The sequence below is a fragment of the Ixodes scapularis genome, unplaced genomic scaffold (assembly GCF_016920785.2).
Source record: "Ixodes scapularis isolate PalLabHiFi unplaced genomic scaffold, ASM1692078v2 PGA_scaffold1__304_contigs__length_218370807, whole genome shotgun sequence".
NCBI classification, from domain to species: Eukaryota; Metazoa; Arthropoda; class Arachnida; order Ixodida; family Ixodidae; genus Ixodes; species Ixodes scapularis.
Window position 1 is genome coordinate 100,111,373 of NW_024609846.1, and position 16,019 is coordinate 100,127,391.

Below are 16,019 nucleotides of genomic sequence, written 5' to 3' on the forward strand. Positions count from 1 at the left end.
AGAAGTTAAAGGCCCGTTCACACACTTGCAACCGAGTAGGACCGGCTGAGACAAGACCAGTTCTTAAGCCTCTTGCGACGGCTTAGGATCTGCTCCGTAGCAGCGCCTCCGGTCCTACACCGTCGCAAGAGGCTTAAAAGCCGGTTTTGTCTGAATAGGTCCTACTAGATTGCAAGTGTGTGAGCGGGCCTTTACGCTAACTGCCAAAAAGGCAGAAAGATCATAACACAAAGGCTAAAAAATGTATCCTTTTCTTTCAGACGAACCCCTCCCTACGCATGTTTGTTGACAGTCGTCAACAGCGGATAGGACTATACATTACACTTTATAATAAAGGCGGTCAAACTATACTATTATTCAATAAACGTGAACTTACCCAGCTGCATGGATTGAAAAACGAGAAACATCATACTTGTCCATAACGGGCGCATCCCAGTCATGGCCTCAGACGCAGCCTGTGCGAAACCTGCCACTGAGCGAGTTCCAAAAAAATCTGTTCAGTGTCCAAACAATCGGATTGCAGCGTCTGAAAGAGTGACACGCTCCACAGAGCCGCGTGTGGTTATGACCTTTCCTTGTGAAGTTTGGGTTTGACAGTTGCACGGGGACAATAGGCTACTTCGAAAAATCCCTGCGCGCAACACTGCACCCGTTGCATTATGAGACCTATTTGTCCTTGGAGAGGAGTGGCATCGTTTCGGTTTGGATAGCCCCGTTGTCGAAATAGTGCCTCTTAGCACTGCATGAAAATAAAGTAAGCTCTCGCTCGCGTGGCACTCATTCAGCTTCGCGAGAGCTCCCATTAAAACACGGACCTTCAACGGCCGTAAGGACCTGCCTATGCTAAGCGAGGAGTTGGAGTATATCCGGCTGCTTCCCATACCTTTCTGGCGACCCGGCTAACACTCCGCAGCGGGACCCTCCAAGCTCACGGATCATATAAAAAGCCAAGGACATTGAGGATACGATGGAACAGAATGAACGGCCAAGTATTATACTTCTTCCATGTGCTTTCGTACTCACATGTTTACCTGCGCACAAACTCTGACACGTCGGGAGTCCAAGAAAACGTGCCCCGACATTTTATTAATTTTGATAGGCAGCACTTATAGTAATATACATTTAAGGAAAGTTACATATTCGAAAATGCAGGCACTGCATTCGGTTGTGACGGGATGTCGTGAAGTGAGGTCGGCAAATCGAAAGCGAAGCTTAGTGGCTAAAGGGTTCTCAAGGTGCTTTGCGCGGTATTAAACCAGACCCGTCAACCTCCCGTTCCAAATTCCTCCATGCATTGTTGAATGACCTTATGCCCTTTAGTTGTTGCTGGCAATATTTACTACTCTTTTCTTACCAATAAGTACGACTTGAATACCATTAAATACGACTACTTCTTTCTTACCATTAAACCTTTCCCATGTATGATCAATTTTACAAATGTCTACAGTGCATACAACGGTACAAATGCGTGGTTCATAGCGTAGCAGAAAAACTTGTTTGAACAAGAACGCGCGCATAGAAGGCACTATCCAATGCCACACGCTTGCGCTTGGCACTGCTGATAGATGCGCGACTAAGTATAAGGCCTGCTTCTGAACTCCTGCAAAAATAACATTTCATTATCTAGCTCCTTCATCTTTTCCCTTCTTTCAACCTGGAACCTGCTTTGTTTAGTGTTCCTCGCCAGATTTACATACGTGTGCCTTATCTCAATTACTCTAAGTTTCAAATATTTTTGGTAGTATATTGGTATCTTGAAAATATATATGGTCCATATTATTTGCTAGAGTGCGCCTATAGCTAAACGCTGGCTTCGCTTGAGTAATGAATGACAGCAGGGCAAAGGTAGGGTACGCCAAGAGGAACGAATAAAAAGGGTGAAAAGGAATTACTTGATGTAAATAAACGTTCTCCGTCGGCAGTCGATGCCGGCGGCTGTTTTTCGCTGTTTCTTCAGTGAGTAGCTACAGTAGCGAGTGAAGCATCACCTAATTCAATCGTTCTAATTCCTATCTTTCAAAAAGAGGTGTCAAAGCCTTGAATAGACACGAAGTATATTTAGACCTGTGATTGTTTGTTTACTGACTGGTGATAACAAAATATTTTGACCTTAGCAGTTGTTTCCATTACACATTTCGAGAGGAAGGGACCGTCGAGGCTCAGGGCCCCAAATTGCACAGAACGCGAGAGCTACGCACTACTGGACATCGCAACAGATTGCTAAAGTTATCACGGAGAACGAGTAGGCAGGTAAGGCGAACAAAAACAATCAAGAATCCGGAGCGAGAGCACCGAAGTTCTAAACAGTGACAAGCTCGCAACAGCAGCTGTGAAAATTCCCGGAAAATGTCAAATATGGCAGCAAAAGGTTAGGCTGGAAGGTAAAGCACGATCCAAACCAACGCGTCTTTTTGCGGCAGTACGTCGTGCGCGCCCCGCATGTGACGTATTTTGTGACGATTTTGCTCTTTCCGGCGCGCTTTTTGAGTCAGAACCGCGTGCGCTTATGTTTGGAGGGTGCAGCTTCCGGCGAGCGCGCACGCGCGCACGCAGAACGAGCGCACTCTGGCGGTGAAGTGACGACCAATCGAAATGCAGCTTTGGTCCCGAGCGAGTGTCCATTGTAAATTAATCTGTGGGATCGCTGCGCTGGTTGCGCCGTCGGCGCCGTCTTCATTCCTTTGCTTTCGTGATGGCGTTTCGTGTGGATCCCATGTACGAAGCTGGGATTGCTGAGCTAATGAACCTTTGTGTGGTAAGGTAGTACGTCAGCAATGCAAGAACCGTAAACATGACTCGGCTGACTGCTTTCGCGGCTGCGTGTGAGCAGTACTTGAGTATCAAAAAAGAAGCGAAGGGCCATCCGCACGCTGTTGAGGTATAGAAAGACGCTCGGCGAGTACGCCACCACTGTGCGACTAATGCGCCAGGACCCCGACACCCGTGTCTGCTTCGAGTCCTTCTGTATGTCAAGAACCAGGTAAGTTATGCTAGCTTTCATTTGGTATGTTTAGTATATTTTTCATCATACGTAACACCGCATAAATATAAACGTGACGCGTGTGCCATCTCAGTGAAATAAGGTACTGTACTTTCGCGAGACGGCAAAGTCACTAGATTTAGTCTTGCAATACTAACGTCTAAACGCTTTGCTGACTACATGAAGGTATTTTGCTTCCCCCAGCCCCCGCTCTCGCGATCGCGTGCGAGACAAGAACAAGAGCTGTCTTTGCCTTTAGCGGTGTGTACCACTATAGGTACTATCAGGTGGGTTTAAAGGCTGCTTGCATGTGAAAACCGCAGGTATACTCGCTACGCTAGCTGTCTGGCATGCTTTGAGTGGGCTAGCGCACACCAGCTCGGAGCACGTGGAGCGAAAGCTCGCGCTGCAGAACCCAGGGATCCTGGGTTCAATCCCCACCCCTGCCCGTTTCGATCTGGGTGAGCATCGTACCGGCGTGAAAAGACACCAGGGGGCCGAGCGAAGCAGAATTGCTCCACATGGGCTCCTGCCCTTTTTAGGCAGTTAACGCGAAAGTACCAAAATATCCTTATAATCTTCAGTGTCATTCAATTCACCAAGAAAAGCGGCACCGAGGGATACCACAGCTGCACAAGTGAGTGAATTTTTCGGCCAAATTTCCACCTTGGAAAGATCTACCTCGTATGCGGAGAGCTAAGCCTCACCAGGAATACAAGCGGTCGCCATCTTGGCTATACTCGAACACGGGGCACCCGCCGAGAGAAAGAAATAAGCGAGACCCAACGCCGAAACCCGCTTTGCGCGCGGGCCTTCGGGCCCCGCAAGCATGATACATACGCAAGTAACAAAGCAGGGAATGAACAACGAGATAGACATGGAGAACAGCGCGAGTACCAGAACGAGCGGCACGCACATGGAGTTCGATGAAAACAGCGGCAGGACGCTGAGCCAGCCTGGCCCGTGGTACGAAGTTCTCAAAGAAAGAAAAAGCCAGAAAACAGCGGATGAGAACCGCATAAAAGGAAGCAGCAAGGCGAACAGCGCCCAGAATCTAAAAGAAGATACGAGTGGGCTGACCAACCCAAAGATGCAACCGACCAACAACCAACTGCAGCAACAGCGACGCGGGGACGGAAGAACCCGCGGAGGCAACAACACGCCACCAAGGAAACGCATGTTGCCACCATTACCAGAGGATGAATACAAGGTAGTATACAGACCAAGAACGGGCCTCAAGCTTTCTTCGTGGTCTGATAAAAGCCTCACGCAAGGCATCGCCACAGCAGGCGGTTTTCCATTCAAAGACTTCTACTCGAATGTGACGATCCAGACGCAATGGGCTCAGAACTTGATCATCGCAAGTACTGCGGACGAGGACTACGCCATGAAGCTGAGCATGATCACCCAGATACAGCTAGGCGCGGCCTTGTACGAACTCATGCCTTACCTAAAACCGCTCCCGGGCACCGTACGAGGAGTGGTGCACGGAATAGAAGCAGGAACAACAGAAGAGGAACTTAAAGAACTTATCTCAGTCAACGGCTACAGCATTCTGCACGCAAGAATGCTCGGAAAATCCAGCTCGGCGCTACTCACGTTTGAGGGACCGCACGTGCCATTCTACGTGAAAGCGGGTAGCGTGTTCACCCGATGCCGGCCCCACCGCAGATCCGTGCAGTACTGCAGAGCCTGCGGGAATGTCGGCCACAGACAGGACGTCTGTCCCAACCCGGACACAAACAGGTGCAACCGATGCGGAGCGGAAAATCCTCAAGACAATCACGAGTGTCAGCCTAAGTGCAAGCTGTGCTACCAACCCCACGAAACGGCAAGCAAGGAATGCCAGAAACGACTCAAACCAAGTCCCCCACCGTTACACGTAAGGGAAAGAAGCAAATCGCAAAGTAAACAAGCCGCTTGGACGGGAGGTGCAAACGACCGCCCTTTCGAGCAGCAGCAACGGACGTCATTGCCGCAGGACAGAGTGGTGAGCTGGCCCCAGCTGGGGTCCCACTCTCCCAATGCTCCAGACCCATTTCCCCCACTGCCGGTCACGCAGCAGGATTCAAGTAACGCACATTTCGAGCAGACCATAGACACACTTAAGAAACAGAACGCGGAGCTTATCTGGCGCTTAGAAAACAACGAAAAAAAAGCGAAGGCTAGGGAACAGGCCCTAGAGCAGAAACTGCAACAGTTTATAGAGCAGATGCAGAAACAGCAGCAACAACTGCCGCAAATACCGCCGCGAGCTCCGACACCTCTGCCGGAGGACCTCGAACAAAAAATGGAATATCACATAAAAAAATTAGATGAGAGGATCGATCAGAAGATTGATCAGACAATGAGCCAGATGACAAAAGCAGTTGAACATAAAATGAGCAAAATGATGGAAACCGTGAATAAGGTCTTTGAAAACGTTAATCCAACCATCATCCAAATGAGTACGACCCTCAACGCCAAGATTGATCGAATGGGGGAGACCCTCAATGCCCAGATGGGCAAGATGGGTGATGAGCTCAACCAACGTATTTCCGACCTTGAGAAGGAAAGGGAACAAGCCCGAAAGAAGCCGAAAACGTCGCCAGGAGGGGATGCGCTGACAGAAGAAACGATCAGAACCCACAATGGAGAGTAAAGAGACGGGAAAGAAAGACGCGGCCCAAATCCTCAAAATCTGGCAGTGGAATTGCCGATCGATTAACCGGAAAAGACAAAATCTACTACAATTTATCAGCCTTCATCAACCGGATATCATCGCGCTACAAGAAACAGAAACAGACACCATAAAGATACGGGGCTACGAGACACACATAGCCGAAGGAAAAAACCGGACAGCCATCCTCACCAAGAAACACCACACAACACAACAACACCAAATCGGCCACAGAATTGAGCACACTTTGATAGAGATGATACCACAAAAGAAGACATTACAGAGTCTATTTATCCTGAATGTTTACAGCCCGCCCTCGGACAACCTAAGGGACTTGGACAAGTTCCTGAGGGAGGTAAAGAAAGTTACCAAAGGGCAGAAGATACTCGTAGTTGGGGACTTCAACGCACCGCATGTAGCGTGGGGATACCACAAAACCAACAAGAAGGGCACGGATGTGCACAACGCGGCTCAGCACCACCAACTGACGCTGTGGAACGACCCTCAGTGTCCAACCAGGATTGGAAACAGCATCTCCAGGGACACAAGCCCCGACTTAACTTTCTCGAAGGGCATACGGCAAATCGAATGGACAAGGCTGGAAGAAACCCTAGGAAGCGATCACTATATAATTCAAACCGAACTCCGACACAACAAGACTCCATTGAGAACGGGACAAGCGAAGATCACGGACTGGACCGCGTTCCGAAAGGTGGAACACCCAGCGGACATGGACGATATTGAAGAATGGACCAGGCAAGTGATGGAAGAGGTAACCAAGCACACAAAGACGATACAACTCACTTCGGACAACCCCGAAGTTGACCCGCACTTACTCCACATCTGGGAGGCCCGACAGGGCCTCCTAAAAAGATGGAAGAAACAAAAGAGAAACCGCAAGCTCAAGGTCCGCATTGCCCTGTTGACCAGGGAAGCTGAGGAGTACGCAGAGAAACTCGGAATACAAAACTGGAATCAGCTATGCGACCGGCTACAGGGTACCCTGAGCAATCGCAAAACATGGGCAATACTTAGGTCGCTGCTGGCAAAGACCGAGTCAAAGAAGGTCACGTGCCAACATATTCAACGCCTCATCCACAACTATCAGGGTTCAGAGGAAGACGTGCTCGAAGCCATCACTGAAAAATACATTGGCAACCAACAACAACAGACGACGACGATCACTCACCTGGACTACGAGGGAAAATCCAACCCAGAGTTGGATCAACCCTTCAGCAGGGCAGAGATAGTGGCGGCGCTCAGGAACTTGACGAGAAACACGACCCCAGGAAGGGACAGAGTTAACAACAAGACGCTCCGTAACCTGGACGACAGAGCCACGGAGTGTCTCCTTAAGCACATGAATGAGAGCTGGGAGACCGGGAAGATACCGGCATGCTGGAAACACGCGGATGTGACAATGATCCCAAAACCGGGCAAACCGATCACTGTGCAGAACCTGAGACCAATATCCCTCACATCGTGTGTGGGAAAGCTATTCGAGCACATGGTACACAACAGATTATCCCCGTATCTCGAGGAGAACGAATTCCTCCCTAACACGATGTTTGGATTCAGACCTCTCCTATCGACCCAAGACATCCTTCTTCAACTCAAAGAGGATGTAATAGACAACCTCAGCACGCAGCACAAGAGCGCAATTCTAGCATTGGACGTCAAAGGGGCGTTTGACAACATCTCCCACAGTGCGGTGCTAGACAGCTTACAAAGGACAAACTGCGGCCAAAAGACTTACAATTTCGTCCGTGACTTTCTCACAGACCGGACAGCGACCATAGGCCTGGGAAACCTAAGGACCGAACAGATCAAGGCTCCACAAAAGGGAACCCCTCAGGGATCGGTGATCTCGCCGTTGCTTTTCAATATTGCAATGAGGGGTCTACCGCTTCTTCTAAAAGACATTAAAGGTCTCAGCCATGCAATCTACGCGGACGACCTTACCATATGGACGACGTCGGGGTCGGCAGGAATGCAGCAAGACGCTCTGCAAGAAGCGGTGAACAGGACCGAGAGATATTTGAAAGATTGTGGTCTCTCGTGCGCTCCGGATAAATCGCAACTTTTGGTGCTAAAAAAGAGGGCGAGAGGTCGTCCTCCACCGGAAACACCAGACCCCGTACTAACTCTACATGAAGATAACATCCCACAAGTCGACGTGCTCCGTGTCCTGGGAGTAGTATTTCAGAAGGATGGTGCAGGGATCGCCACAGTGCAAAAACTCCAAGAAACAGTCACACAAGTTACGCACCTAGTAAAACGGGTAACAAACAGAAACCACGGCCTCAAGGAGCAAGACACTTTGAGAATCATTCAAGCACTCGTCATCAGCAGAATAACGTACGGGACCCCGTATCTGGGGCTCAAAAACAGCGAGCGCGAGAAGATTAACACACTCATTCGCAAGACATACAAACTGGCCTTGGGGCTTTCCCCAACAACCTCCACAGAGAAACTACTCCGATTGGGTATACATAACACATGGGAAGAGCTGGCAGAAGCACACAAGGTGAGCCAGGTTGAAAGACTTAAGCTCACCAGTACAGGCAGGGACACCTTAAGAAGACTGGGCTACGGAATCGAAGACGAGTCAAGAAGTAAGCAAAGGATTCCATTACAACTAAGAGACAATATCACAGTTGCATCCATTCCTCGCAACATGCATCCAGAACACAACAAAGAACGACGAATGGCAAGAGTGAGAGCACTGAGAAAGACCTACGAGAGAGACGATGACCGCGTGCGGTACACAGACGCAGCGAAATACAAGGGAAAGAAAGCACACGCGATTAGCGTGGTAAACAACAAGGGAGAAGAAATCGCGGCGGCCTCCGTGAGGACCCCAGACACGGACTCAGCAGAGGAGACAGCAATCGCTCTTGCGGCGACGACAGGCAAGGAACTCCTCACGATAATAACAGACTCACAAGCCGCCTGCAGAAATTACCAACTAGGCCGAATATCACGATTGGCCCTCGAAACGTTAAAAAAAAATCAAAGATCCCCCCGAAATAGTCATAGTCTGGACCCCAGGACATGAAACCCTAGCGGGTAATCTAGCGGCGCATGCCGCTGCCCGAGAACACTCTCTCCGGGCTACCTCGCTGGGCGACCGTGCTCCAGCGGATACAGACGAGGGCGTTCCAAAAAGATACACCGACATTCTAGCGCATTACAGACTAGGGAGGAGAACCTACCCTCCCCCACACCCTACAATATCCAGAGAGGACGCCGTGACACTTAGACAGCTACAAACTAACACTTTCCCGCACGGCACATTATTTCACGCAATGTACCCAACTCAATATGACTACGCCTGTAAAAACTGTCGAGTGCCTAACACTCTCTACCATATGGTATGGGAGTGCATGCACAACACCTCCATACCCCCCATTTCCCGACCAACCGCGGAGCAGTGGGAGGACCAGCTGACCAGCTTAAAACCTGAGGACCAGTCCCGACTGGTGAACAGGGCCAGACTGGCAGCGCGGGACCATGGCATCCTGGACTGAGGCAGCCACCCACCTGGGGACGACCCACAAGCTTTCGTCTGCTCAAGTTATAATAAAGTTTATTCCTCCTACCGGCGTGCGGTCGTGTATCACTACTGCGTGGTGCACGTTAAAGACCCCAGGCTAGCAGGTTGTACTGCACTGGCTAAATTGCTCATCTACAGCTGGGAGACTCGTCGCCCCTGTGAGGCAGACCAAGTTCTAGGCTGTATAAACATACCACACAACCCAATTTTTTTTGTTTTCTGGCATGCTTTGTACAGGTGAATAATCAGTCAGGAATCACTACTTTTGTCACATCTAATGCAAACGACTGAATTCTCGTGAATTGGTCCCAGAAGCTTTTGCCCGATGGAACGGGTCGCTTTGAGAAATTCTTCAAGTATCGAGCTATTGCAAATAGTCCTTTATAGTATTTGTGCGGGTGCAAGCCTTTTCAGTGCATGTAACGATGTGTAAGAATCGGTCTTTTTTTTGTTTAGCACTTTTTTTTCTAGTGTTGTACGTCAACAGTTCATGTGTGTATAGATGCTTTCCTGAGTTCCATCTGTTCAATAGTGCATGTAGCCGGTTGTGTTTTTATATTGTTTGAGCATCTCCTGTCTCTCGTTGCTCCATTGCTGACCAAGGAGACTACGAGTGCCGACAACACTACCTCTGCAGGAGAAAAGGCTATGCGGTCTGCAACGGTAAAGCGTTCTTCCATATTCCACCTAAATCGCAAATTTTAAGGATCTTTATTCAGAAGCCAAGCTTTGTCATAGGTCACTAGCACAAAGAAAAAAACTGATCTGAAACTATCGACACAACGCTCACAAGGAAGCTCGGAATGTCTTCGCATACGTGCAAAACAAACATCATACCTAACTTACCTGCAAGCACCCTCAGACACACAACCAAGACATGCGGTTAGAAAAGCAAGCATGCCAGATAGCTTTGAGCGAGGAACACCCCTTGTTGAGAAATAAAGGAAGAGGAAGAGCGCGCGGACGATCAGGGTGCACGCGGGGCTTGGGCACCCGCAAGTTAGTGTTCCATAAACGGCCATCCGAACAGGACACGTCTCGGGTCCCTTCCTCCACATAGAATTTGGTGCCGAAACCCCTCGAGAGGACATGGACCGCCTACACAGGACCCGCGGCGTTGTCCGCTCCGCCGTCACCAGGACGATATCCCAGCTGGACGATCTTATCCACAACCCGAACACAACAGAGCTTGATTTGCGGCTCCCGCTCGACTATCTCATCCAGAAGCAGACAAGCCTAGATGACCTGGACCGGGATATTCTTACATCGACAACCGACGACGACTTGGAGAACGAAATCGAGGGAGCAGAGAACTACCGCACGGGGATTAGCCACGGCATCACGCGCCTTCGTTGCGCCCTGGACAAACTAAACTGACCCACGATCATCGCCACGCGTGTTGCAAGCACCCCAACCGACACCTTGCAGCACAGCGGCCAGTCTCCCACAACTGAAACCTTGAGCAGCCTTTCTCCCACCGGAAGCATCCCTACAGCACCCACTCAGGGCAGTCATCCAAGGGTCGCCCTTCCCAAACTCCAGGTACCTACCTTTGCCGGAAACATCAGTGATTGGCCGGGATTTTGGGACCATTTTGATGTCACGATTCACAGAAATCCCGATCTCCCTCCCATCGAGAAATTTAAATACCTCATGACATACCTCACTCACAACGCAAAGCGGGCTGTCGAAGGCATTCGTCCCTCCGAGCAGAATTATGACCTTGCAGTTCGTACACTTCATGACAGATTTGGAAGACGTGATATCTTGATCGACGAACACATTAACCAGCTACTGAATCTTCCGAAAATAAGCAGTTCAAAAAACGTCACGCAACTACGTCAGCTGTTCGACGCCATTCGTTTCCACACAACATCTCTAGAAGGCTTGAATGTTCCGCCCAACAACTACGCTGTGGTTCTTCATCGTGTACTGATGAGAGCTCTTCCCGAAGATCTAGCACTCATGTACCGACAGAAAATAAAAAAAGTGCGACAACAGACAGCCCCAACGCGCTCGAATGGCGCCCAGACGATCAAGTCAAGCTTATCATGACGTTTCTTCAAATCCAGATCGAGATACGAGAGGAAGGGTGCATGGAACAACCTACGCGGGCATCCGAAGGCCCACCACATCAGCCGAACTTACAAACTCAGTCCTTATCGTACAATCCATCTGCACTGACACTGACCAACGAATCAGTTCACCACCAAGTTCTATCGTGTCCGCTCTGTGGCTCCGCCGAACACGACGTTCAGAGCTGCCAGGATACACTATCGACCCAGGAAAAACGATTAAGGCTCACACAGGCACGCTGCTGCTTTAAGTGTGCCAAACGGAACCACATCGCCCGTGCCTGCCGCACAGCAAGGAGCCTAACCTGTAACGCTTACGGAGGGCACCACCTGACCATTCTATGCGACGTTTCCCGACCCCCTCAAGCTGCGCAGGGCATCGGCCAATCTGGAGAAGACTCTCCTCCAAACTCTACGGCAGTTGTTAGTGCTCCAACGAACACGGCAAAGCAAGGACCGTCAGTTCTGCTTCAAACGTGCCAAGTGTGGGCTTCTTCGCTCCATGAAAGAGTCCCTGTTCGAATATTGCTGGACAGCGGCAGTCAAAGAACTTTCGTGCGTCGCGACGTCTCAATAAAATTGAACTGCACAGCTCTTGGACACGAAGAGCTCACCATATTCACGTTTGGTAACGCTCGATGACCTTCACGCTATCACTGTCGACGAGTTACCACCGAACTATGTGGTCGAACCACCGGCACACGAATCCACTTGGAAGCATTGGAGGTGCCAGAAATCTGCACTGTCATCAGTCAACCGGACAACGAAGAGCTGCAAGTTCGACTCCACTCTGAAAACATGCTGACCGCCGATATAGCACCGGGAGGTGTGCCATGCCCAAATGAAATAGGTGTCCTCATCGGAACTGACGCCTATTTGAAGATTGCCGCAGGCAAAATTAAACGCCTCAGCGAGACACTAACGGCAGTTGAAACCGTCTTTGGCTGGATGATACAAGGAACGTATACCTGTCATTCTAGCAACCCACAAAGCACAATCACCACCCCTTCTCTGTCATGTGAATTCTCCAACGACGGGAACGAGGATTTTGATCCTTCACATATGTGGCGCCGAGATGCCATGGGTGTCACCGATTTAGTCGACACTCATCCAATTGATCACCCAGCACTCCAACCATTTGAAAGAAGCATAAAAAAGCGTGATTTGCGGTACGAAGTGCCTTTCATGATAAGTACCGCAGGCCTAGAACCAAATTGCAATCACCTCAAGAAACACAACAGACAGATTAGGACGGTGCTAATTTCGGAACCAATGTCCCTGTGCAGTAGTGTTGGCCACAAAAAGATCTACTCGCAAGTCTGCACAGCCACGAAACTGTCGGCTGCCACACAGGACGACGTCTTCGAAGAACTGGTGAACCAATTGAAAAGTCCCGTCGCTGCAGGCGAGAAAGGGAGAACTACGATGCTACTCTCGGAACCAATGTTTTTGTGCGATAGCATTGTCCTCGGAGAGAGCGGCACACATAGCTTTATAGCCACGGGGGATGCCTGCGATAGACGGGTAGATCGTTCGACCTCAAAAAAACGGGTTTCACCGCAAGCTGTGGCTGCCCAGGAGGAGCGAACCCTTGCTCGACACCTTCCACCGACACCGACACCTTTTAGGCACGGTTCAGCAGTCAAGACTGGTCCACAACAAGCTGAAAATCCGGCCAGCTGCCGCGGGGCGCACAGACAAGGAACACCAGATCTCCCCGGCGAAAGGAATGTCGGGGCCAGCGGATATCGTGTGCTCAGAAAGACCCGTAAAATTCGAGCACTGCAAAGTCTCGCAAGGGAGCGATCCGTCTGAAACGGCCGACACCACGAATGCGTTTACAAGCCGAGAACAACATGATATGTCAAGAGTTGTGGGACTACTATCAACAGGCAAGCAGACCGTTCGACAAAGCGTTCACAGCTCTAGAAGGATAGAAAGCAGAGAAACAAAAAGTAATGCTGCCAGGTCTAAAGTGCAGAGGAGCGACTGAGGGATGGTCGGAGAGGCCGGATTCGGCGTGCGTCGAACAATCGTCAACGTCGAACTTTTGTAGGCGTCGGCTCGTAGGCGACGGCAGTTGTCGGTCAGAAAGGACTTTGAAAGGCGCACAAGGGGAGGTCGGCAAAGCTTTTCGAGCTGGAGTAACGGACGGTCCTTCAATTCCGAAAGGCAGAAAGGGCGCAGCATTTCCGGAGTCCGCGTACAATCCGAACGCAAAGTCGATTGCCACGGTCCAAGCTGAGCAGAAAAGGACGAAAATGCTAAAGAGGAAAGAGCTACCGTCCGAGGACTCGCAAGCAGATCCCCTTCCAAGCACCGAATACCCATCTCCTCCAAAGTGGTGGAAGGTGAAATGGAAAAACACCACCAAGCGAAAGAAAATGTGCACCCGAAGCTGGGATGGCAGACGTCCACGACGACCGGGAAAGTCCGTGGTACATGTCTGGGCAGGACGACTTCTTGAGTGACGAGGTCCAGACGAAAACGTCCGGGCGAGAGATCAACAGGCCTGTCCAGCGGCTCTTCCTTCTTGAGGCAGCATCGACACCAGCGCCGGCTCGGCAGGATGTTGAGAAATAAAGGAAGAGGAAGAGCGCGCGGACGATTAGCGTGCACGCGGGGCTTGGGCACCCGCAAATTAGTGTTCCATAAACGGCCATCCGAACAGGACACGTCTCGGGTCCCTTCCTCCACACCCCTAACGCTTTCAGCAACGAGCCAAACCAAGAAGCACAGTGCCCCGGCCAGCTGGTGTTAGGCAGTGAAAAGAGAACATCTTGGGCAGCAAGCAACAGATGCTGGATACAGTGCGTGCACAAAAGTTATCATGCAGTGAAAGCAGGTTGAATGGCTGACAATCGGAACATGCACTTCAAGCAAACGCCTGTTAGTAGGAAAGGTGGGGACAGAATAGTTAGCACAACATGGACCTCCTCCAACTGTGTCGGGGTGGGATCCGGAACCCACACTGGTGTTGCTGCAGAAAGTATGTGCACCTCACTCGGGGTTCACATGGAACATACTTACAAACCTGACTGCCTTTGGAAGTATTAGCTAAATATTAGCCGCTCCGGCTTTGCAAGTGTTAGCTAAAGGGTATTTGACAGAGCATGTAGATATATCTCTCCGTGTACTGTAAGGACCATACGCTCCATACACAGTTTTATTGGTTCTGAGGATGCTATATGCAGTTAACTGGAAAGATGGCATGCCAATTGGGCTGAAACATGGCGCTTTCAACGTAATAAATGTTAAACTCTGTACTTCTCTAACTTCTGTGTCTTAACTTAAAGGCTCCTAAAAAGTTTGTAGCATCCCCACATAAAAGATGTTATAATTTCTGTTGCTCCACCATTATGCAGGTTGTTCTGCCAAGGGGGTGCACAGTAAAAGCGATGTTATGTAGATCTTGGCATATACCAGGTAATTTGGACACTCTTCTTTAATGATTTCAACTATAAAATTTCCGAGACACGGGATGTAGCTTCCACGTGTGGGCATCTCAAAAACGGATATGGTTGGCCTTTAAAAAGGGCGTTTGAGAAGGTTTTGCCAGTGGTGTCAGAGTGGTCGACAATGAATGATAAATAACATTAATATCATAAAGGACTTGCGACACAAGGCTTGCAGAACAACGTACAGCAACGGGGCTACCGTGTACTGTCCAGCAGTCTGTGTATCACATCCTTTATGCTAATATTGTTACAAACCTTCCCCAGTCACTCTATCGGGCAGGTCCGTCACCGCAAGAAATGCGTCGTTGGCGGGCAGTCGATGGCTTGCTGGCTGCAGGAAAAAAAGAGAGGGTGTGGGATGTCACTCGAAAGCAAATGTGTTCCTTTATAAGTAGGGTTCCATGTTTTCAGAATTTAGTAGTTTCTGGAAAATTCAGGTCTTGGCTTACTTAGCTTTTTAACTGTTCCAGAATAAGATTCATGATTTGTCTTTAGCGGAAATTAGCAAAATAATTCCCCTTTTTTTGAACAGGTCAATATTTTAAAAGGGAAGCGAGATCTTTTCTTGGAAAGTCAGAGCCTGTATTGAGTAGTCTTGCGGAAAAAAAAGTCACCCAGCGGATTTATTTTTTGGCCATGTATAAGCTTAATTCACAATTTGAGTTCACTGAAGAAATACTATCTGACGGATCTTTACCGGCTAGTAATTTTTGGATCTTTTTCTCGAATTTGTCTGAAAACACGTAATCCTTCTTTAACCAGTAGGCAAACTTTGTCATTACTAATGCATTCAATGAATTCATGATGCTGACTACGGTTTCATTACTGCATCAAATAATTTGTTTAGACAAGCATACAATAGAAACCACAGGTGGCCTAGCATGGTGTACACCAAGTAAACAATCTAATCTCAAAGACTGCATAAACTTTGTGGCTCTCTGAAATCCAAAATACACTATGTGCAATCTTTATTAAGGTGAAAATCTTATGTCTCATCGTTCATTTCTTGAGAAAAACAAAAAAAAAAAAACAAAAAAAAACAAAAAAACGTCGACGATATAAAAGGTACCAAAACGTTTACGTAGCGCCACGGGCGGAGGGGTACTGCGATGAACTACTGAACGAAAGGTTGCTGGTTCGACGCTAGCCGAGGAACGTGGGCTAAAAGTCTTTTTCGGGGAATATTAATATTTGCAGATGTCGCGTAAACGTTTTGGTACCTTTCGTATTACCGACGTGTTTTTTCTCAAGGACCGAACGATGAGACCATATAAGGTTATCGCCTTAATAA

At 49.2% G+C, this 16,019-nt stretch overlaps 2 protein-coding genes across 2 annotated transcripts in view; one reads left to right on the forward strand and one right to left on the reverse strand.

The window, feature by feature from the left end:
• Window positions 1-3,709, reverse strand: part of LOC115315581 (carbonic anhydrase 15-like) — an 83,185-nt gene extending 79,476 nt beyond the window's left edge. Inside the window, exon 1 of the mRNA XM_042290276.1 lies at window positions 3,688-3,709. Within this exon, the coding sequence (XP_042146210.1) occupies window positions 3,688-3,709 (22 nt within the window). The remainder of the gene's footprint in view (window positions 1-3,687) is intronic.
• Window positions 3,710-3,857: 148 nt separating this feature from the next.
• Window positions 3,858-8,950, forward strand: LOC121835782 (the record flags this gene model as incomplete). Its single annotated transcript, XM_042290277.1, is given in 3 exon segments — window positions 3,858-5,617; window positions 5,721-8,655; window positions 8,657-8,950. Coding segments are annotated over 3 exon segments (4,989 nt in total), but the record flags the coding sequence as incomplete, so codon positions are not given.
• Window positions 8,951-16,019: the final 7,069 nt, after the last annotated feature.